The sequence below is a fragment of the Adiantum capillus-veneris genome, chromosome 18 (assembly GCF_014529385.1).
Source record: "Adiantum capillus-veneris isolate H3 chromosome 18, ASM1452938v2, whole genome shotgun sequence".
Classification (NCBI taxonomy): domain Eukaryota; kingdom Viridiplantae; phylum Streptophyta; class Polypodiopsida; order Polypodiales; family Pteridaceae; genus Adiantum; species Adiantum capillus-veneris.
The window spans coordinates 60,652,212-60,676,863 of record NC_140948.1 but is presented as its reverse complement, the minus strand read 5'-3'; the positions used below and the strand labels follow the sequence as shown (position 1 = coordinate 60,676,863).

General features: G+C 41.7%; 1 protein-coding gene and 1 pseudogene across 1 annotated transcript; both read left to right on the top strand.

Annotated features, from left to right (window-relative positions):
• Positions 1-3,933: 3,933 nt before the first annotated feature.
• LOC147435746 (triosephosphate isomerase, chloroplastic pseudogene) lies at positions 3,934-13,458 on the top strand (annotated as a pseudogene).
• An 8,092-nt stretch (positions 13,459-21,550) lies between these two features.
• On the top strand, positions 21,551-24,121 carry LOC147435745 (12-oxophytodienoate reductase 3-like). The gene is made up of 8 exons (XM_086488035.1): positions 21,551-21,815; positions 21,962-22,102; positions 22,179-22,309; positions 22,490-22,690; positions 22,783-23,121; positions 23,230-23,549; positions 23,674-23,706; positions 23,858-24,121. The coding sequence occupies exons 1-8, from the start codon at positions 21,700-21,702 to the stop codon at positions 23,966-23,968; spliced, it is 1,392 nt and encodes a 463-aa protein (XP_086344161.1). The 5' UTR covers positions 21,551-21,699; the 3' UTR covers positions 23,969-24,121.
• Positions 24,122-24,652: the final 531 nt, after the last annotated feature.

The following is a 24,652-nucleotide window of genomic DNA, read 5'->3' as shown; positions in this document are numbered from 1 at the left end:
CTTCACACTATGAAATGTGTGTAGAAATGGCCTCCTTTTATAGGCCAAAAGGGTTGCCCTCTCTCATGAGAGGCAGCCATGTGTAGCCGCCCTTGTGTAGATAAGTCCAAATCGGACCCTCCAATCCGCCCATGTGTGGCCGCCCTTGAGAAGACAAGTCCGCTTTTGAATTCGGCCACCGGCCATTGAATTCAGCCACCGACCACCAGCCATTGACTTCCGACCACCGGCCATCGGCCATTGACTACCGGCCACCGGCCAACCGAACAGTTGTTTTCCTACCACTTTCTGGCTGTCGGCCGGCCATAATATTCCAGCGGAAAGGAATATTCCGGCGAAGAAAACAAAAATCTCTGGGGCTTCCGCCCCCGAGGCCCCTAAAGTTGCCCTTGATTCTTGACTGCCGTGAAAATTTTGGTTTCCGGTGAGTGATTTTCCTTCACGCACGATGGCTTCTCCTCATAATGGGGGCCTTACAAATGTGCGCTTTTACCACGGAAGATTACAAGGTAAATCATGCTCCATACTTAACACTAAGGTTTGAGAGCTCTCCAAGAAATTTCGTTGCACAATGTGGGGCTTACAATAGATCTCGGAAGCAAAGTAATTAGAGTAGCTGCAGGTCATAGCAAGGCGGCTTGGCAGAGCATGATCAAGCAAGAGCAAGGGATATTTAACCAGTAGAGTGTCAATAGAGTTGAGCACATTTGTGAGCTTGAAGGCTTGGATAGTTGTGGCACCGAGAAGAAGAAAAAGTGAGAAACAAGGCTTTCTCTCGGGTAGGAGCAAGTAGGAATCGGCCAAACAAGGCAGCGTGAGCTACCATAGCAAGTTGTGTGGTGTGTGTGGTGTGTGTAAACACACACACACATGCAGTGCATCGAGAAAATTGAGCTTCAATAGCACCGGGTGAATTGCAATAGAAGGAAGTTGTGTGTGTTGTATAATACTCACATGCACGCACAAACACACATACACACTCGTTAACATTCACAAAGAGAGCACCAAGCCTTGCGAGCAAAGCAAGGCCAAGGGGGAAATAGAGCAGCTACTTGTAGAAAAGCAAAGCAGTAGCGCCTGTAGTAAGGGGAATCAATTTTTTATTTAAAGTTAAATCAGATTGGCTAGTAAGTAATCAAGTAGCAAAGGTGACAAGGTAGTGTAGGGTAAGACAAGAGGGAAGCGAGAAGAACGTGGTGTGTGAGGGGGTGCAGTGATGCTCACACACACACACACACACACACATTGAACATAGCAGGTCTTGTAGCTAAAATGAGCAGAGACAGTGAGAAGATTCACAGAGACATTTTTTTAAAAAAATTCCTCTTATAGGGTGTTCACACACTCAAAAGCGAGAGAGAAAACAAAGAGCCGGGGTTTTGAGATTTGGGAACTATGGAAGCTCATCATCGTCACGAAAATGACAGAAAAAGAGAGCATTTGAGAATCCTCTTAGTTGTGGAGCAAAAGAAAAAGCGTGTGTATTCTCACCGCGTGTAGGGCGAGTAAACCCGGGCATTCCCCGGCATCGGAGGTGCACTTTTCGGTGAGAGCTTCTTCTCAGCATCGGCTTCGAGCATCAGTGATTGGCATTGGCTCGGTGCATCAATTTTGACGGCTATGACTTCATCATTTTTCCTCAATGTTTGGCGATCTTCTTGGTATTGTTTTGATTTTGGCCTATCCGCTCGACATAGGCGGCTACGGCCTTGGCGATTGCTTCCATCCGACAGCGAAAGGTGGCATCAACGGTTTTTTCTTGGCTTCAACATAGTGAGAGTGAGAGAGAGAAGTTGGGCTTTTCTCTAGCATAGCTTCACCAGCACTTCCCTCCCACACCCATTTTGGAGCGGATTTGCTCCGATAGACATTCCCCGGCACCTCAGTTTCCTGACTTCGACTTGTAGGAGACAGACAGAGGTAGAACGGCATCTGCTCTCCTCTAGTTCCTTATTTGAAATGGCTTGTCTCTAACATAGTCTTCACAAAATTTCATTTTTGACGACTTCTTGTTTCTAGCTTCGGTTGCACACACTGACACGTAGTGGCTCCAGGGGACCATTTCGGAGCAGTTTTTCTCGCGACCGCGGCTCATGCACAACGTTTTTTACCACAGGCAGCTAGCCGTGCTATTTTTTGTTTTCGATCGAGGTTTTTTCTTGATCGATGAGGTAGTGTTCCAGATTCTCGACATTTTGCTCACAGTTTGTTGCAGTGCAGACTATGTATGATTGTGTGGGGCATTCTAGAGATATTTCTTAGCATGATTTTGTGCCGTTCATGCTATGTATGCATGTGCGGATACAACTTGAGCTAGGTACAGCCCAGAGGTACCAAGCTCACAGGTTTATAGTGTTTTTGGATAGGTACAAATCCATAGCCAAGGTTTTGGCATTTTATGTATACCATTTTGTTGATCTGTTTACCGAGACATTGAGTGTCTGTATGCTTTATGTGGTATTGCTGAGATTTTTTGAGTTTTCGCTCAAGTTTTTAAAAAAACTTTGTCGTATTTTTCCCAGATTCTCGCCATGTTTTATGCATAGCCGCAATTTTACTCTCTGATTGTTTAGTGGTCGAGTTTGACTCCCACTTTGACAATGATCAAGTATTCACTCTCACTTTGACAGATTTTCTGAGTCTGGGCATAGTTTAGTGTTCTTGTACCCACTCTTGCAGGATTGAGGATAGCATATTCTCATTTGGATATATACTTTGCCAGTCACAGATCTTTGCACATGTTTGCAAGAAGTTTCTCTTGTGGGATGCATTTTGAGCTAGTTTGCTCACTACTTGCGTATATGGTTATGTGCTTTACGCTCAGTTAAGCTGTTTGTTTCGGATTCTATGCTTGCAGTTTGCAGATTGTGGAGTTGTTTTATGCATATGTGAGCATTGTCTTTAATGTGTTTGATCATGGGTTTCATGATTGTGTAGTGGTCGTGTGATGTCCCACTATGTTGCCAATCTGGCAAGCTTTATAGTAGAGATTGTACTTGAGGTTTTACTCAATTTACAGGGGAAACCTTGCCAGTATTCTCCTAGATTTTCTTGCCATATTTTCTTGACATTCACTTATGGTAGCAGACATGTGTGACAATTTAGAGTCTACATTGATGACGCATGAGAGACGGCGATCTCATTCTTTCCAATATATGCGATGTTGGCATTGTGGTCACATAGGGAACATTTTAGGCGCCATTGTTTCAGACGTATGAGGCAACAATGAAGATCTATCTATGGTGTAGATGAGGTTTTGGCACATGTTAAAGTGGTGGCTTCATATGCCAGTGATGATGATGTCACATTTGTCTTTAGTGTTCCTCTTGATTACATATCTTTTAGAGGTGACACTTCTTTACATTGATTGCTAGATGAGGATGTAGTTTTCCACCTTGCATTACATCGTGACTCGTTTAGCACTTTCTCTAGTAGGAGCTTTGTTTGTGTGCACTTGGCCGATGGTTCAGCATTTGACATAGAGTGTGCAAAAGATGTTTGTTTGTCATTGCCTATTGGTGCATCATATATGCTACAACATGTGCTCTATGTTCCTCAGATGAGAGATAACTTAATCTCGGTGAGAGTTAGCAGATTATGGTTTCTAGACATTGCTTAGAGAGCAGCAGTCTTTCCAGATGCATTGCGTTTCATTAGTGGTTGCTAGTGGAGCCCGCGGTGGTTGTTTAAGGTTTGAGACGGCATGGTCTCAGTTTTGTTGCCGGCATGCTTTGAGCAAGAGACGAGATGTGTCTCCTTCTTGGGTGAGGTCCACCATGCTCACAAGACGGAGCATTTGGCTTTGCAGGCATGCCAGTATAATCTATAGGGATAGAGGTAGAGCGACATTGCTCTAGCGAGACACAACAGGTGTTTCTAGAGTCTGTGCAGGTAGAGGTAGAGCAGGCATGCTCCCTATAGACACAAGTAAAGATGACGGACATGGAGCTCTTTGATATGCTCATGATAGAGGTTGATAAGTTGGTACCAGGACGCTTAGTTTCGCCTATGGGTGAGAAGGACGTAGCCATCCTAGTGTGTCGGTGTAGTACATGCAAATAGTGCAGGCAAGGCGAGTATAGCCAGATTTGTGCACATTTTGTCAACATTTGGGTGTCTCATGTACGACCTACTAGTGTTGAGTCCTGACCTAGCAGCTGCAGCGAGAGAATTTGCAGTAGGGATTGTCAGTCATACAGTGACTGATGCTAGCATGATTCATAGTAAAGTTTTGCAGATCTATAGAGTAGTCTGCGGGATTTACATTCAAGACCTAGCGTGGTTACGCACGCTCGCCTACCACTGAGAGCCGATACAACTGCATGTAGATCGACTGAGCGAGCCAGTGGGTGTAGGTTGAGAGTCTCTCACATGTTTTCTTGTGCATAATAATAGTTTAGCTAGTAGGACTCACTTATCGGCACATTCTTCTTTAAGTGGGAGATTGTTGGGGTAAAGGCCTATATGCCTTGCTTGGCCGCCCAAGCGATGGGCACCTACCCACAACTCACCTTATTCTTGTACATATACCAAGAATAAGGAGTAGCACATTTGAGACCTACTCCACCCACACAGCGTCTACTCTCTCTCTCCCCCCTTCTCGTATTCACACATCGCACCGCGCATGCATGCATCCGTGCACATGCACTCTTCACTTTGGAGTATCAATGTGGAGTGAGGAGCTCCCCTTGCATGGTGGCTATGGCTTCTCGTCGGTGGCGTTGTGCGTGCCGTTTGCGGCTCTGTTGATGGCGGTTGGCCGACGGATTTTGTTGAAGAAGATGGCGGACGTGGTGGCCGATGGCGGCTAGTGGGCGCCCACGAGCAGGTGATGATGTGGCACTTTGTAGAGGAAGTTTCCGTGCCAAAGGTTTTTTAAAGAGGAAGTACGGGGCAGCGACGGCGCCATCGTTTCCCCTCAAGGGACTTCCATGGAGGTGCTCATATAGTGGATTGGAGTGAAAGCTAGCTGAGGGCCTCAGAGGCCGTTCCTATGCGGTGTAAAAAGGGAAAGTTGTTGAGTTGTAGTAGCATGCAAACTATGCTAAATGTGGTGTGTGATGTTATTTTATTATTTATTACAGCTGACAGGTGGAAAAGATTGGACTGAGCTAGGCCTATGCAAATGGAAATATAAATATATTGTACATTTTATTATTCAAGTGCTCTTTTATGAGCTTTGGCCATTTATGACCGGCCGGCCAGTTTGTACTCAATTTGAACATTCAAGAAATATAGAAATGAAATACGTGCAAGAGGGAAATGGTCACTCTTGCACAGGGGGAGATTGCACCCAATGTCTGTGTATTCTTCTCTCCTCTCCTCTCTTCTCTCTTGCCGTGCTGGCATAGCACTCCACTCTAGGAGGTGCGTCTACACGTGCTCTTTTGCTTTGTCTCGCTCTCAGTCTCTCTCTATTCGCATACGTCGTGCTTTATGTGCTATGGGAATCACCAAGTATGCAGATTCGTCAGTTTATGCTAGATATTGTGTTATCTTGGGTATTTTGCAGGGCAGCCATGTTTTCGTTTGTAGCAGTGGTATCAGAGCTGAGGATACGCTCTTGGTAACAAGAAAACACCTCGTGTAAGATTTTCTTTTCAACAACATAGCTCGTCACATTTTGTAACACAAATAAGTAGAATTATATGCTTCTATTTTGTTTTATATAAATTTTTTGTTTACCATTAGGAGAAATATGGACTTTGCATGGGCCTTGTAAGGAATCCTAATTTAAGGCTAATGTTATGTAGGGTTAAGGGGACAAGGGCATTCAAGAAGTTAGTTTTGAGTAGACTTTTCTAGCCTTTTTTTTAGACACATGTAGGATGTGGACCTAAGAGGTCACTTTCTCTCTTTAGCTTTTGGAAAGTGAAGGGAGTAAAGGGGTGTGGCCACATCAGCAAAAACGTGGGTCACTAAGAGCCAAAATTTGACTTTTTTTCAAAAAAATTATTTTTACTTATTTTTGACTTAAAACTCCCTCCCAACATATATACACATCAAAAAATCATTTTTTGACATTTTTTTAAACCTACAAACACTAAAAGTCCACTTTTTCAAAAAAAAATCTCAAAAAAAAAAACATTTGTTCTCTCCTCCTCCTTCCTCCTCTCTCCCTCCCTACCCCCTTCTCTCCTCCTCCTCCCCTCTCTCTCCCTCTCCCCCCCCTGCCCCCTTCTCTCCTCCCATGTTCTTCCCTCTCCCTCCCCCCTCTTTCTTTTCATTCTTTGCTTCCTCACGCAACAGCTGCCATGGTGCTCACGGATATCACAAATTGTATGCCTCCACCACCATGTACTCCGCACAACAAAAGTGTACATATTGCTTGTCCGCGGTGTTTGCATCGAAGGCCGCACGTGAGGGTGAGCAGAGGTCATCCCAAGATCGTCATACTGTCGGTGAGACGAATGTGTATGGTTCTTCAATATCTTGGGAGGGGAGAAGTAGGCTTGTTAGGCTATTGCAATTGGTTGTGTATGGGTGCAGGTTCTTCTTTGCATTCGTGGATGCACGAATGTCAAGCTCTTCAGCTCAAAACAGTGGCATTACAAGAAACAGTGGGTGTAGGTTAGAGATGTCAAGTGTCACCACTTTTCCTCCAAAAGAGCCTTCTTTGTTACATCTTGCAGGTAGGTGCTTCAAATCCATCCTTATTAGAGGTGGGTAATCTCATCCTAATGCAAGAATGGCTCAAGGAACTGGCATAACATGAAGCTTTTACGGTGGCACAAAGCTCTCCTCAAGCAATGTGGCTCCCACTACACTAAAAATCACTATGCTAACATGGAGAGATCCCTAGTAGGACAATACAATAGCTTTTCATCAGCAGCACACCCTTTCCTAACATGAGAGCACCCCCACCAGAGATATTTTTTTATGATAGTTCACCCCATGAGCATACCATGTCATGGAATGGATGTAAGAACTATGACTGCACTACCCCTTGGAAGTTGTTTAGAATGTATGTTTATCAAAGTTAATGAGAAGAAGTTTGGACTTTTTTGTTTGTTGATGTGTAAGAGCACTCTTGGTCTACCATATTTTAGATTGTTTGATAAGTTAAATAAGATTTGTAGTCATTTAAAGTGTCATTTTTTTTTTTTGTAAGATTGTACATGAGAAGACATGATAAAGTACAAGAGATCTTGACGAAATAAACCTCGATGAGATTCCCACCATGCACTTGTGACACCATACCTCTCCTTGAACCCTTTGACTTCTATCGTTGTGGGGAGTCCAATGGGGGGCTATTTTCAATTTTTTAGCATAACATTTTTTTGAAGGAAATTTTGGTTATTCTAAAATTTATACACAGTCTAGGAGTTCATTCTGATTGTTTTTCTTCAGTTTCAAATTTTGACCGAGTGCACTCTTGGAAGCCACTTTTGAAGGTGTTAGGGCGAGATTTTGGGAAAGTTTTGTATGTAGGAAATACAGCCCTTAACACAATACAAAACAATGGTTCTTTGAGTATTTTCAGATTCCATGGTTTTAATGCTCGTTGGAGCCCGTAGATTAAGAAAAAAGTAAAAAATGTATGTTTTACATCATTTTTAAATAAATTGTCAACTTGCACGTTGATTTTTGGAGAATGCGAGCAAGATATGATTTTTTCTCATCACATGCTGGTCGAAGAACGCGATGAGATTAACAAATTCATGTGAGACAAGCCCAGACAGATTCGGAGCCAATTGAAATCTAAAAGCTGTTGAAAACAACCGAAAAGTTCAACACTTGAATCATGGCCATGCATCAAAAATATGCTCACACGGTGAAGGAGGTGCTTCAAAGCTATGGAAATCAGTATAAAATGCAAGCAATAGCGTTGGAGGCTATTCAAGAAGTTGCAGAGGCTCACATCATTTCAGATGACTTTGCAATGACAAAATGATTAAGAGTTGTATCTATTGTCTCCATAGTGATTTGGCTTTTCAGTTTATCCATGTGTTTTAAGTTAAGTGGTTCTGGCCATGAAGAGTTAAATTTAAATCAAATATTAACATTTTTGTCATCCTAAGGGGCAAACAAAGCTAGAAAATGCAAAAAAAAGGGTGGCCACAAGGGCGCGCAAATGGCTCATCCAGCAGTTTTGGATGGCTCATCTGCGCGCCTTTGTGGCCACCCTTTTTTTTGCATTTTCTAGCTTTGATTGCCCCTTAGGATAGCAAAAATGTTAATAGCTGATGAAACCAGATGTTTATGTAGCATGAGACTAAATTTTTATATTGTCCAATGTGATTTGGCCTTTTGGTGCAGGGAACTAGTAAGTTGAGTTGAAGGAAGGCATAATGTGCTTGAAAAGTTAAATTTTACATTCATCTCACCTTTTCCAAGGTCCTGGAGTGCAACAATAGCCTAATTATGCAAAAAAAAGGGTGGCCATAAGGGCGCACAGATGGCCCATCCAATAGTTTTGGATGGCTCACCTGCGCGCCCTTGTGGCCACCCTTTTTTTTGCATTATATGGCCTTGTCTGCCCCTTATAATAGCAATAATGTTAATATTTGATGAAACCAGATGTTTATGCAGCATGAGACTAGATTTTTATATTGTCCAATGTGATTTGCCCTTTTGGTGCAGGGAACTAGTAAGTTGAGTTGAAGAAAGGCATAATGTGCTTGAAAAGTTCAATTTTAGGTTCATCTCATCTTTTCCAGGGTCCTGGAGTGCAACAATAGCCTAATTATGCAAAAAAAGGGTGGTCACAAGGGCCCACATATGGCCCATCCAGCAGTTTTGGATGGCTCACTACGCGCCCTTGTGGCCATCCCTTTTTTTGCATTATATGGCCTTGTCTGCACCCCAGGATACCAATTTTTTTTTAGATTAAGTGAAAGCAAATCTTTATGCAACATGACAGTACAAATTCCACTTCTTTTCACTCAGATGTAATTAGAGCTCCCCCCCCCCCTTTCTTTGTGTTCAAAGGTCCGGAGCATTCACTATGTAAAATTTTCCTATATCACGTGCGTTCACTAGAATGGATTAAAAGTACCCCTTATAGGCCTTATCTACACATGTTTCTGCAACTTTACAAGAATATAAAATCCCTTCTGTTGAACACATGTGCTATGTTACATATACTTTAGTGAACTCCCCATGTCAACGGCCTCACAAATCCTGTGCACTAAACATTAAACACTAGAAATCGACCAAACAAGGAGCCAATTTTGACTTCCTTGTGTCCACCTAGTGTTCTTGGGAATCTTTTGGTTAAGCCATTTCTTTGGTATTTGAAACCACATGTGACCCCTATTGTTATAGTATCCAACCAAAGGTTTCTTGATTGGAAGTTTACATAGACTCGAGTGGTACATATCTTCTATGTTAACAATGCATGTATCCATAATTTATGTTTAGACTTTCTCTATCCAAATGAGCTACATGGTAAAAATAAAATCCGGAATTTAACAGTTAAGTTCACAAGGTGATAGCTATTGGTATCATCTTTAGCAATACCAAAGAAATAGCTACCAATAGCTAATGAATAGGGATATTTAAGAAGATTTCATACCAAAAACTTGTCAACACTACTCAAAAAGTTGGAAACTCAAAGGCTTTACAATATATGTATGATGAAACAAGAATCAATAATAAGTCACCCCTATACATAGACACCTCCATCTCAAGTGATTTCTCTACTCAAGCTTGGCATATGCATAGTATGGAAGCAATAAAATGTTGGAAAGCAAGAGTTTAGCTTTCTTAACTTGTGAAACATTGCTAATGATATATATTCAACATCCCCAAATGAGGACATCTTGACAAAGTTTATGATCCACTTTAATAAAAATATCCATAAAAGTAAACAATATTTCTCAGATCTGTATGAAACTTCAGTAATCTAAATTAAATACTCTCACTCAATGCGACACCATTTAACAAAAAAACATATTTATATTGAATTTATAGAGGAATCCAGCCTCATGAAAAATAATTACAAATGGAGACAATGTTGTTGCTGTTAGGCTTCTCTTACAAGTATTTGTCTTCCTCATCTAGAGATTCATACACTTGAGTATTTGTGTGTCTATGACACTAGGGAAGATAGTAGTACTATATGGATGGCTTCTATGAGAGCTCTTAGAGAGTCCCTATTGGTTCAAGATTCTAAAAAATACCTACTATTCTTATCAAAATCTTTTAACATGGTAGTGAAAGGTTCCTCAAGGAACAAAAATAGAGTGATTTCCATCTCTACACATGGTTGCTTGCTCATGTCCTCTTAAAACAAGTTGAATCTGTAAGTAAACGAAAGATTATGTGAGCACAAAGTTATAAAGTACAAAATGATATCATTCCAATTATCTAATGACAATTATACGAACAATAAATTACAAGAAAAATCTTTGACGACTCTCAATAGATAACACAACTTACTTACATTGTGAAACTCAAATCACATGCTACACAACTGTAGATGGCGCACCAAAGCCATCAACAAAATAGCACCCCCCAGTGTTATGAGGTGTGAAGCCTAAACATTGAAAGCCATAAAGAGGTTAATTATCTCCAGCATGATAAACTTAAAGATGGAGATGATGTTAAGCTCTGAATGTAAGCTACAAGGATAGTTTTCTTACCATTCTATTTTTATGTTGGAGATGAACCCTTGCAATGCCCACGCGATATTCACACCTCCTATTGTTGTGGTATGCAACTCATGTGAGCTCATACTTTTGCCACCTTCGGGAGTAGAGGTTTCCATGTAGTGTGAGTGAATGAAAGTAGAAGGAGTAGAATTTTGTTTCATGTTGTAATGGAGGTGAAAGAAGGGAGAGGAGCTAGCTTGGTGTGAAACTATGTGGTGGGCAAGGGGAAGAGATGGAGGAGGAGCTTGCTTGGTGCTACAATGGAGGTGGGAGAAAGCTAGCAAAGAGATAATGATGGACTATAGGGGGTGCATGTGGTTGTTGCAGCAATGGAGAGCTTGGAAAAGGGTTTATAGAGAGAGAAAAACACTTTTTAGCTATAGAATAGGTTTGGAAAGACTTTGGAGGGTGAAAATGATGTTTTGATTTGTTTTTTTAAAAAAGCAATTTTTTGGATTTTTTAGTGCACGTTTTTAACTTTTGAAGGTCAAAAATACTTTTTTGACCATGAAATAGATTTGGGGACCTTTTAAGGAGGGAAAACTTGAAATTTGAAATTTTTTGAAATTTTGAAATTTTTAGTATATTTTTAAATCCGGGCCAAAAAGTGGGGGAAAAGAGATCAAAGTGGTCCCCCCCCCCCCCCCCTCTTTCCCCTAGCCACCTCCCTTACCTTCTCACTAGGTAAGAGGCAATTAAGAGGTGTAAGGCTACCTTGTCCCCCTACTTTTTTGAGGGTATAGAGTGTGTCCACCACCCTCTTCCTATTGGCTGACCTCTAATTAACCTTAATCCCAAAGGGCCCCTAGAGGGTTCATATTTTTTCTAATGCTCTCTCTTCTTAATGCTATAAGTCTTTGGGAAGTTTTGGGATACAATTAATAGTAATCCTTCTTGAAATTGTGATTATAGCAAGCCCACCTAGATATACATAGATATATGTGCATGTGTGTGTGTGTGTGTGTGGGGGGCGGGGGGGGGGGGGGGGGGGGGGGGGGGGGATAGATAAATTGCAGTAGAAGAAGAAAGAAGAAAAAGAAAAGAGGTCATTTATCAAAGGGGGCGTCCCGAATATTTTGACAAATTGTGAATGCAATAACTCTGACTCAAGATGGTGTCAATTTAAGGTAGTTGGAAACAATCCCAAGAAAGTGGAAATTGTTTTTTCCTGTGTTGCTTACTCTTGCCATAGAAACTAACCCCAAGAGATAAAGGGTTTGCTACCATAAATACAACTCTAGGGGCGTCGAAGAGCTGGAGCCAAGGCCGAAGACATCACCAATGGGCAGTAGCCAAACTTATTAGTAGGTACCTCTACCCTGTGTGGGAGGCGGGCAGCTAATTCTTTGGTGCGACCATAATTCATGCACGCTGCAAGCAGTTTCAAAACAGGAGAAAAGTGCAGTCTTAACTGGGGTGTTGGGTTTTAAGAGAGGATTTTTGAGTGATGAAAAACTCTCCAAGACAGTATGACATCCACTTAATGGGTTAATGGTAGCGTATTGCATGCAAGGCGAGGTTACCTTCAAGCTACCCTCATGCCATAGGTAAAATTGTAGACTTTTTGATTCGCCTACTGGTGGTGCTGAAGTGGCCCCATCTGGAGTGTTCACTACAGTGCATGGGGACGATCTCAACAACCTTGCATGGTGGTTGATCTTGTGTGAAACTTCAACCACACACACACACACACACACACACTACTTGAGCCATGTAGTGCACGTCCACCACATGCACTGACTCTCTTCCTCTGGGCCTAACATCATATTGATGCCCTGCGACGGCTACCAAACCACTTCACAAGAGCTCATAGCCAACAACCGTCCCTCACCCTCTCGCAGTCCCAACGGTGCACCTCCCCTCCTAAACTGGAGTTCTCTATCTCTCTCTTCCTCTTTACAGCCGCCCACCAAAGACCATGCAGGTGTAGAGCATTGTTTCCATGCATACCACACATATGCTCCTGTCTCCTCCCTACCTAACCGTGCGTAGTCCCATGCTGCCTGTCTCACATCACGAACTCCATAGAGTAGTAGTCGTCGATAGAGCCCACAATATCTATGTTTATTTTGTTGTTTTTGGAAACTTTAAAAAAATCAATACAAGGGTCTTGACCTACTCACCAACTAGGGAGCCCCCACATCGTTGCTCTGCAACTTCCTCCCACACACCACACTAAAGCGCCATGTTTCCTGCCTCACATCACGCACGCTGTGGTAATGTGGCTTCCATACATGCCAGGGCAGAGTAGGTGACTGAACAGTTGAAGGACATTGGCTATGAATGGGTAATTCTTGGCCATTATGAGTGCATACACGTTATTGGTGAAATGAATGAATTTATTGTTGGTAAAAAAGCTGCTTATGCACTATCATAGACCTTGAAGGTTATTGCTTGTGTGGGTGAGAAACTGGAAGAGTGTGAAGCTGGGAAGACTTTTCATTTCTCTTTGAGCAATTAAAAGCATTTGTAGATGCGGTGCAGAGATGGGACAACATTGTGATTGCTTACGAAGCGGTGTGGGCGATTGGCACTGGCAAGGTAGCAACACCTCTACAAGCTTAGGAAGTCCATGCAGTCATCCATGGTTGGATGGAGAAGAACGTTTCTTCCATCAAAGTTGCTAAGGCCGTTCGTGCCTTTTATGGTGGTTCTGTGAATGGAGCCAATTGTGGCAAAGAAAGAAGATATAAATGGATTTATTGTTGGAGGAGCCTCGCTTAAGGGTCCGGAAGCTAAGAAAAAATCTTGGGGTTGTTTCCCACAAAGTATGAATCTCGTGCGGAGTGTATCTTCCCCCTTAGGTTTCCGATCATGCAGCAAATTTGATTTTAATAATTACCCTTGGAACATTTTACTCTAGCCTACTATCTCTCTGATGATATGCGAGGGAGTTGTCCAGCATTCTCTATGAGACAACATAGTACTATAATTGTGTGCATATGAAGCTACCTTGGAACGGCTGCATGCTTTATGGAATGCATACTTGCCTGACTTATAATATCTCTTTTAGGGAACAATTTTTTTTTGTTTTTCCACCAAGAAGCTCTTCAAAATGGTGCTTGAGATGCATCTTTTGGTATTAACTATAATGGCACCGCTTTGGCCATTTGTATGCAACTTTAATGTCAAAGGCAATCCTATCTCATTGGAAATCTGACTGGCCTTACTTCCTTGGATCTCTCAAGCACCAAGCTTACAAATGTCCTTCTAGAAGCTATTATCAAGCATAGGAATCTTGTCATGTAAAAACTTGGTCCCAACTAGCTGGAGAGTCCGCACGCTTTTTAAATTTGCAGTATTCGTAGTTGGGCAACAATTCAGTCCAAAATCCGAGGAAAAATAATAATTAACTTGTCTATTTTCTTTGGCATAGTCTCATAATTCCTTGAATGGTGGAGAACCTGAAGAGCTCTCGAGGTACACCCACTAACAATCTCTGTCATTCGATCACAATGCTCTAATAGGAGTCTTCCAAAATTCCTACAATCTCTTGCTAATATTTCCACTATTAGTCTCTTCTTTAACACTCTTTTAGGCCTCTTACTTCAAAAAGTAATGGAACTAACAAGAACCCAATAATTTTTATTTTGATTTTTCTCATCCAATAATCTCTTTCATGGCACAATTTGAATATTTACCAAAAATTTTATCTTAGTAGCGGTCTTCATTCCAGGGAATGATTAAAGATCCTTTCCAAGAGTTTCCACTAGTGGTTGATAGGTGTCAATAAACAAATTTTTTTAAAGAAAATTATAAAAAAATCTAATTGGCTATTTTAAACAACATGATGATTTTGCTACTGATCTTCATTTTTCTTTATTGAGTCAGCTCCTAAATACATCTATTACTATCATATGTCTTAAGAATTTGTCATTATCAATCATCTCTTATCTACCTATACCGCATTGTTCTTGCTTAATATACTACTACAATAATACTCACGTTCTCTACTTCCTTGTAACTTATTTTCTTTTGGTACAATTAAATTTAGGGGGACAAACTCACACAGTTTGCGATAAGGATAATACCATTGGACAATTTGGAAGGAACAAGATATTTTGTTTATCTATGTTCTCTTATGGCATATTGTGAAATTAACCATCTCTAAAGTTCTAGCTTTTGCTTGCACTAAATGTAATTTCTATTGAGAGGATTTGACATTAAGGTATGCAGCTCCTCACATGAATTGAGGTCCTTTGGGTTAGTGAACAACAATTAGTAAGTACTCTGCTACTCAACTTCACTCCAATGTGGTGTCACAGAGGTAATAAATGTTTTGTTTTTATTATGTTTTGTCTAGTCCATTTGTCACATGCACACAGATTCGTTGATTTAGGCAGTGTGTCAATGCTCATCTAGTGCAGACTCGTCGATTTAGGCAGCACAACAACAAACTACATATTCACACTTTTTGAAATTATATCAAATGCAGATTTGCCGATTTAGGTAGCACTAGTGCAGATTCGCCGATTTAGGCAGCACGTCAGGTGTAGATTCCTCGATTTAGGCAACACCGATCACAAAATCATGCTGCAGTGACTGGCCACCACTGCAACTCGTATGATTTTGTTACCCGGGTATAAAAAATGAAGGATATTTGGATTTGGATTGAAATTGGTATATGATGATTTTCTGTGGCGACAGTATTTATGAAAGTGAACTTGAGATTGATGAGAATTGATTTATACAATGATGAGTGTGACCAATGATATCATGATTCATCAGATATGACATATACTACTTATTCTCGTAGTATGGGACACTAGAATAGGTAGTATGTGGATGACGGCAGGCATAAGCAATGTTGTCTAATTTTATGGATTTCTCTTTTACTATTTAATACAAATTTCTAATCATTGTTTTTGACAAGTATTGTTTGCAGATTTTTATATTCGCAATTGAGAATAGTTGCTTTCCAATAGAGAGGTATGTTATAGAATTGATATTTTATTATTTATTACAGTTGACAGGTGGAAAAGACTGGACCGAGCTAGGCCTATGCAAATGGAAATATATATATTGTACATTTTATTATTCAACTGCTCTTTTATGAGCTTTGGCCATTTATGACCGGTCGGCCAGTTTGTACTCAATTTGACCATTCAAGAAATCTATAAATAAAATACGTGCAAGAGGGAAATGGTCACTCTTGCACGGGGGGAGATTGCACCCAGTGTCTATGTATTCTTCTCTCCTCTCCTCTCTTCTCTCTCGACGTGTTGGCGTAGCACTCTACTCTAGGAGGTGTGTCTGCACGTACTCTTTTACTCTGTCTCGCTCTTAGTCTCTCTTTGTTCGCATATGTCGTGGTTTATGTGCTATGGGAATCGCCAAGTATGCAGATTTGTCAGTTTATGCTAGATATTGTGTTATCTTGGGTATTTTGCAAGGCACACATGTTTCCGTCTGTAGCATGTGAAGTGAATGTAAAATTCTAAAAAATGAGCTCAAAAGAGCTGTACGAGCAAACATGAATTTTTTTTTCTTTTTTGGTCTTTTAGCCTCCCCTATAAAGAGGGAGTTCTCACAATTTATAGGGGCTTTTTTGGCCCTTTTTTGGGGCTTTTGCCACTTTAGGGAGCCATTGGTGGTCGTTGGGGCCAGTGTGCCTTGGAGATTGGAGGTTGTTGAGCCATGAAGTTGATGTGGAGCCAAGAGGGTTGCCAAAGGTTATGTTGAGCGAGGAGTGTGCCGGCTTGGAGCATATTTTTGTATGGTTGTTTTGTGAAGTGAAGCCTTCATTGACGTGTTTTTTGTGTTGATTCCCCCTTCTCTTCTATGCTTCTATGCGTGTGTTTTATGGCATGTGTTGGCATGTGTGCCCCTCCAAGGTCTTGTGGTGCAAAGAGAGATGAGAGAGGTGTTGTGTGTGCAAAAGGTAGCAAATTGAGCGGTGCAAAATGATGGGTGTGTTTGTGATGTAGTAACAAGCGTGTGCAAACAATGGTTCGCATGTGAATTGTGTTGAGTTTGAAGGTGAAATCTAGTGGCTTAGGGCATAGGTGAGAGTTTGCTAGCAAATAGTGACTTTTTAGAGGTGTTTTTGAGAAGATAGAGTGTTGTGAATACCCTGAGCTATATAGGGACATTTGTGTGTGTTCTAAGGGTGTTCTCGATTCTCCCTCTCCACTAGAGTGCTATTAGAGGCTTCTCTACTTTGTTTTCCAAGAACAAAATTCCTCTTAAGGGAGGGGAGGTAACGGGGAGATTATCCACCACATTTGGAGTTTGATTACAACACTTTTGAAGTTTGGCTACCAGCTTCACACAATTTATGTTGATTTATGGCTTTCAACCTAGATCTCCCAAGGCTATAGGGTTTTCACCTAGATCTCCCAAGTACGTAGGGTTAGAGGAGAAGATTCAATCTAGCAAGGATTTCCTTGAAGAAATCAATGTCGTGTGGAAGGCAACAAAAGAAAGCACCTATAGGCTAGTGCACAAGATCATGGTAAGATGATGTAGGCAATCTATTATTTTTCATGCGCCACCTTTGAAGAAGGTGGGTTGTTTTTTGAAGGATCTTACGCGATCACAAACCATGGAAACAAGAAAGCGCAGTAATGTTTTTCCACAATATTGGAGACCCTTTAGAATCCTCAAGAAGACTAGAGATTAGCTTAAAAACTTGAGTTGCACCTTTAAGTGCATCCCATGTTTCATTTTAGATGGTTGAATGAGTCCCTACACCCTCAAGAGAACAATTTTTCTTCATTTCTTGGTGGAGCTCATAGCTCCACTTGTAGTTCCACATGAACTAAAAAAGATCCTAGAACAAAGGGATCCTAGGACGATGTGCATGATTGGATGCAAACAAGACTTGAGTGATTAGTCTAGGACTATCAAAGCCATGTTGGTACCCATAAGGTAAAGCCTAGAAGGTTAGCTCAAATATATTGTAAAAGCGTCCAGTTTGTTATCTTTCAAATCTCAAGGCTCGGTTTGAGCTTGAGGCCATTCTGTATTTCTTTCGATGGTTATAATACAATTCACTCACAATTGTGAGTTTTGCAAAAAAAAAGAGAGGAGGACACATGCCCTATGGACATGGAATAATGATTTAAGAGATAGGGTAAAGGGGCCAACTTAAGGCCAGCTAAGCGGGGAGAGCTACTGCGACCAACACGCTGCACCAATTTGGACGTGGAAGGGCGCAAAATGAAGCTATTGGTTATGCCTACAAGCACAAAAGTCCCCAACACAAGTGGCGCGACATAGGTAAAGTATAGCAGCAAAACGTTTTCAGTTTGTGATAAAATTTGGGGCAAAAGGGAATCCATTGCAGGGCGTATAATGAGCCATGATGCCACAGGGGATTGAGCCCATGATCGGACGGTCCACAGAAAATCTCATCGGCATTGTCCAACAAGAAAGGGACTCCACGTTGTCTCTAATTTGGAGCAGATTTCAACCCAAAATTGGAGGTATGTGCATCCTCCTTTCAAAACCGGCTTTTTATTGACCCCTTTACCCTAGTTGGTGATGTGTGGTCTAGCTTTAAGCCTGTGAAAATTGGAGGAGATCTTGAGAGAGATGTAGCAAGTTGAAGGTCTTGTTCCATTCATGTTTCCAAGAACGTATTCTATTTACGAATATGTACTTTTTTTTTGAGATTTTAACATTTTGAAAAGTAACCATTTGTGAACCTCGTCTTTGGGTTCCACCGATGTATATATTGTCTCCTTTCTAATACAATTTACTTTCGCTTTTATGGAAAAAAGAAAATCTTGAAAGAGAGTGATTGGTCCCTCGGTAAATGCCCTCTGAAACAATGCAAGAAAAACAGGACTAAAACTTGTTGGCCATCATTAATTTTCCAAGTGGCACCAACCAACAATCAACAATTGCCCTTATGACTTTCAAGAGGCCTTAACACCGGGTCGCACGCAGGGCAAGTGGCTGGAGCAGGGTGAGGATGTTTACCATTTTCAGAAATTCTAAAAACTTTTGCATGAAAATCGAATGCTCCCAATAACCCTACTATTACTTTCAAAACGGGGGAGCTTAAGTGAGGGTTACGGGAGAATTCCTTTCTCCTTGATCGTAAGGTAACTGGAGACAATGACGGCCAAGCATGTGTGCTATTTTTTCTACCATGGTCTTTTCTACGTTGAAAAGTGATGTTGGGTGCGACTCGATGCCTCCCGCTCCCCCAACCACACGGGCGCAACCCGGCTCTTAAGTCGGCCAAAAAGTGTTGTGAATTCAAATTCGTAATAAATGTTCCCTCTAAGAATGATTCAAGTATCAATAATGTTTAGACTTAGGCTTGGTTCACATGGGCCTATCAACAATCTCTTTAGCCTCCGCTTTTTTTTGCTCACAAGGGATGGAAGCAGTGCTCTCCTACAAATGATGATGACATTTTCAACCAATCAAGCACAGACTAAAAGATGAACACGGAATGTAAGCTTGTATAGCTCACATTCCGTGCTTAGGTTATGGTCATGCAAGGTCTCAGTTATCCATTTAGTTAATTGAGGCTACTAAGTTACCTAAATGGATTGAATGAGTGATAACTCAGTCATGGTCACGATCATGCTCGAGCAGAGTTATCAACGATTACTTGCATGTGGCAATCTACAAAAGCTACATGGAGGATATTAACTTTGCTAGCAAGTAGAAAAGAGAGAGGATCTAGAGAGAGAACGTTGATTCCTTTGAAAGCTGCCCGCATTAAATGTATTACAAACACCCCCTAGTGCAACTATGTCAAAATCAGCACAGTTACAAAAGGCTATGCTCGGTAGTACTGAGCTACATCAGTAGGATATGTGTGACCACATTGCAGGCTCAGTTATCTACCTGAGTTACTGATAATTGAGCCTCCCGTGACCACCATCTTAAATGGGATTGGACAAAGGTGCATTTCCAAGGGGATGGGTCACCCAGAATTTGGTTGGTTCAAACATACCGTCACTCGTTTTCTTCCAATCACTTTGCGTCAACTCGTTTAAACCTGGCTTGAAAAGGTAGCTAGGATATGTGTGTAGAGAGAGATGTTCAACCTTTTTTTTTTTTGACAATACGGGTATTTTCGTTCATGATGATACAAAACATATGCGTAAGCACCATCCCAATCACTTGACCACATTGGAACCCATGACCCCGGTCATGACAGTCAAATGCAAAGGGAGACATTGGATGTTTTTTTTTTTTTTTTGGCAAAACTCACAATTGTGAGTGACTGTATTAAAATGCCCCAAGAAATATAGAAATCAGCCTGCAGGTCATGTCGAGCCTTGAGGACCAGATGGATACATCAAAGCTTAGTTAGAAGTACCTAACAGTATAATATTACCAAAAGCCGAATTCTTTACACAGCAAGGTTCAACCGGATGGCAAGAGTCGCCCTAAGGCCCCTGTCACACTGGGACATGTGGCCATTCCACGTTTTGGAAGACGGTCAGCCAAAGGCTGTCACATTAGGCTATATAGTAACTAATGCCCACTTCTCCTAGCTAATCAGCTGTAGCCAAATGATAAGGCGTCCGTCTTTCGTACTGATTGACAGGGTTCGAAACCTATGAGCGTCATTCGCGCTCATTCTTTTTGCAGTTGGCCGCTTCAATAGGAAGTTAGCCGGCCTCTCTTGCTTGCCCATGTGACAAAGGCTCGGGGCCAAGTTTTACCTTTTCCATGGCGAATGGAACGACGCCATCTCAACATGGCCGCAAACACCCCGTCCCATGTGTGACATGGGCCTAAGCCAATCATCCGAGAGTTGCCTTTTACCTATCACCAATATTAACTCCTTACTTTCTTGTACAGTCTTTGAGAAGTTAGCCATAGAGACGTTGGACTTAAACAAGGAAATGGAATATGTGCAAGTATTTAAAGTCAAAGCCTTAATAAGGAAATTTCCAAGCCCTCACATCAAGTGTAGGGAAGGGAACAAACAAGGTATTGCTTTTGGTAGACAATCAAAGACTTTGATGTTGGTGGTCGCCTGCTCACTCTCCTACTTTGAGAAGACAAGCTCTTAGGACTATGTGAAGGAGACGTGACCAAAGATGGTATCATCTAAGTAGAGGGAATTAATGATCAACAACAGAATTTACTTTAAAAATGAAGTTGCAAGAGGTAGATTGCATGACTACCAAAGAACTTGAGCAAGTAAACAAGGATTTTATGTAAAGGGGGGGGGGGGGGGGGGGGGGGGGGGGGGGGGGGGGGGGGGTGTGTGTGTGTGTGTGTGTGTGTGTGTGTGTGTGTGTGTGTGTGTGTGTGTGCCGCGCGCGCGCATGTGTGTGCGCGTGTGTGTGTGTGTGTGTGTGTGTGTGTGTGTGAGAGAGAGAGAGAGAGAGAGAGAGAGAGAGAGAAGCAATACACATGTAACTATTTGAAGGTTAACGATGGGTACCCTTGCCGTTCAAATTTCCAAGATTTTATGATGTTTCAAGAATTTTTGTGTATTTTTTGCAAGATAACTCACATTTTCACCCGTAAATACCCCCAAACCTGAAGAAATGCCCGGCAAAAAGCAACCTTATTGAGGAGTAGAATTCCATTCAGAATTTTTAGAGAGACATGAAAAGATATTGTTTGGAATATTCTCTGAACATACAAGAGGGGGTACACCCTAAAATTCATAGTAGTCAAGCAAGAGAAAAAGACTCTCAAAGTGGAATGAGGGAAGCAAGCATGCTCCCCTCTTGACTTGACAAAATCTACGTACTAGGCACAATCCTTTTCTTAAAAATGAGTCAACATAACTTAATCATGAATGTCCCTTCATTATCTTTATAAATGAGCTGCCCGCCATATTTGCCATATTCAAGCACTGCCCATTTCACTTGAACCAATAGATGGTGTTGATACTGCTTTAATTAAGACCTTACCTAATTAATGCTAATCACTACCTTATGCACCCAACAATTTGAGCTTTTGCTAGTGCAAACCTGAATTATTTATATTGATCGTCGTTACTTACATTAAGCTTGTTTTAATCATTAGTCTTAGCGTAATTAAGTAAACCTTGTACTAATTACCCTTAGCCTCACCATACCAATACACCCACCTTCCTCCACCAAAAATAAAATTTAACTTTGTTTGAGCATTAAGACAAAATTTACCAGGATCACAATATACTAGCAACATTATGCAGGGCATAACCCCTACTCTTGCTACTCACCACCTTTCTCAGTATTGCGAGGATGACATTTGCAGCAACCTCCTGGCCCCTTTGGAGGTTGGAAACATCGTTCTCTCCCATAGGTAATGCCCTCTTTGGTGCTCGGTGAAAAGCACATCCATACGCACTCACAAGCACGCGCACATGCACATATATAGACATGAAAAGAGCACTATAATCATTTGTGGTGATCAACTTGCCCTTGTAACTTTACTTGATATAACAACAGGGCTGTAGCAGCACCCCTTACTCGATGCCGAGCTCTTAATTATGCTCCACAAGAAGCTCATCAAGAATATTATGGTCAGAGGGCAACCAAAGGCGGTTTGCTCATCACTGAGGCCGTTGCCATTTCTCAAGAAGGCATCGGGTATGAAGCATCAAGCAATACCAAAAAGTGATATGTGCGATGAATTGCTAATCAGTCATTGACTTGACCAATGCAGATTTCCTCATTCTCCTGGCATCTGGACAGAGGAGCAAGTACAACAATGGCGCCATGTGGTCCGTGCAGTGCACGACAAAGGAGGCTACATTTTCTGCCAGTTATGGCATGTGGGCCGGGCATCACATACATGTATGTTGACGGTGTGTGTGAGTGTGTGAAAGTCGCAAATTTGTATTTAACTGCATGCATACATCTCGAATCTGCATACAAATTCTCCAAAACACAAGTTGTTGAGCTAGAACTCTGTGGAGTACATTTGTAAAGTTTTTTGACCAGTCTACCAATTAAGTCTGCTCTTTCATGGTGCAGATTACCAGCCTCATGGCGATGCGGAAGGGCTTCTGAATGGGCCCGTATCCTCAACAGCAAGAAAGGTTCCAGAGTCTCGGCAGATACGGCTTCCTGATGGAGTTATGGCTGAGTACTCACAACCGCGAGCTTTGGACATGCACGAGATACCCAAGGTGGTGGAGCAGTTCCAACATGGAGCACGAAATGCAATGCGAGCAGGTGCTTCAAGCTCCCTCTAAAGGGTCCATCTGCTCTTAACTTCAATTAGTGTTAGAAATCTGATCTGAACAAAAGCTCAAAAAATTGTGTAGGGTTTGATGGTGTTGAGATTCATGGAGCACATGGCTACCTCATAGATCAGTTTCTCAAGGACGGCATAAACAATCGGGAGGACGAGTATGGAGGCTCGGTGGAAAATCGGTGCCGCTTCGCATTGGAGGTCATGTCTGCAGTAGTGTCTGAGATAGGGGGACCAAAGACGGCAATGCGCATCTCGCCCATCATAGATCACCTTGGAGCTTATGACTCTGACCCAATTCCACTTGGCCTGCATCTCATCTCGCACCTCAACAACATGGACCTTGCCTATCTCCACATCACGGAACCTCGCATGACCAATCAGGGACTCAAACCAATCACAACAAATGCAGGCAAGTTTGGTATAATCAGCACATCAAGAATGAACCTCTCTCAACATGCTCAAATTTATCTATTGGGTTTATTGACTTCAAAACTGATCGATTATGACCCACATGCAGGGGATGAGGAAAGAAGCCTGCAACTGTTCCAGAAAGCCTACAAGGGGAGGGTGATGCTAAGTGGCGGGTATACGAGGGAGACAGGGATGGAAGCAATCCGGAGCGGTGCGGCGGACATGATCTCATACGGGAGGCTCTTCATAGCAAATCCGGACCTGCCGCTACGGTTTGCAATCAGAGCAGAGCTGAATGAGGGGGACAGGTCCACGTACTACACGCACGATCAAGTGAAGGGATACCTGGATTATGCCATGCTCACACCCTCGCAGGTAGCGCAGAGATGGGCGGATATGAAAGCAGATATGGGGAAGAAGAAGATGGTGATGAAGAAGCTGCGTGACCTGCACCTGCATGACATAATCCAAGACAAATGCTGTAGCATAAGTACCTGCACGTTTCCCGCCCCTCTCTCCCCGTCGTGCATTTGAATTCCTGCGATCCAAGGTTGAGTGGAACTATTTAATCACTTCCCAACAGGTAAATTTTATTGTAAATTTTGAACTAAAATTAGGGGAGGATTGAGTGTGGAAACCTTCAAAATGAGTGAATTCCCAACAGGTCTGTTTCCAAGCTGTAAGATTTTCTTAGAGATGCAAAAGGATAATCCACTTGTTACTTGTTTTACCAGAGTTCGAGACATGTGTGGCTCGAGTCTCCAGCTGAAAGCAACACTGGCACTCCTCAATCCAAATCTATGTTCTTGCAAAAACCCACCTTAAGTTCCAAGAAAACACCGTAAAGATCTTTAACAATAGGTCAATTTTGCAAAAGTTCCTTTTAGATGAACATTGTAAGGGAATAGTGCATGTTTAGGAAAATGATTTTTCCCAAACACTGATTGTTACAAACGGTTTTTTCCTCTCGCAAGTAAGGCTCTGTAAACTTTTATCCAAGTGAGAATGAAAGATACCTAGTTCAAACTTCATTGGACATATGTTTCAAATAGTAGTGCACACCACCATTTTGCCAAAGTTAAAAGCTATTGTGCGAGCGATCGGCTTCTAGGAAACTATTCATTTATATTCTTGAGATTGTTTACACTACATTTAGCTCTTCTTATGCCCATTCCCACAGGTGTTTTTGAACATAGAACGGAAATGTGTTGGAATCCTTGTTTGTCTTTGCTCTCATTCCTATCTCTATTTTTTCTTTTATTGTATTTAATAATTTGTGTACTGTTAGAGCTATAGAGGTTGTACTCACTTTATATGAATACACATTGAGAAAACAAATATATATATATGTATATATAACATTTCTCTCATGACCAAGCAACATCTAGAAGTCTTCATGCATGCTCTCCTCTTCTAAGTATGTTGTCTAAAATCCCTATCTTGTAATGTCTCCTCGTATCTTGCACCAGTTCCAAGGTTCATTCTCTATGTGACCAATTACAAGCCCTAGGATTGGTGTGATGGCAAGA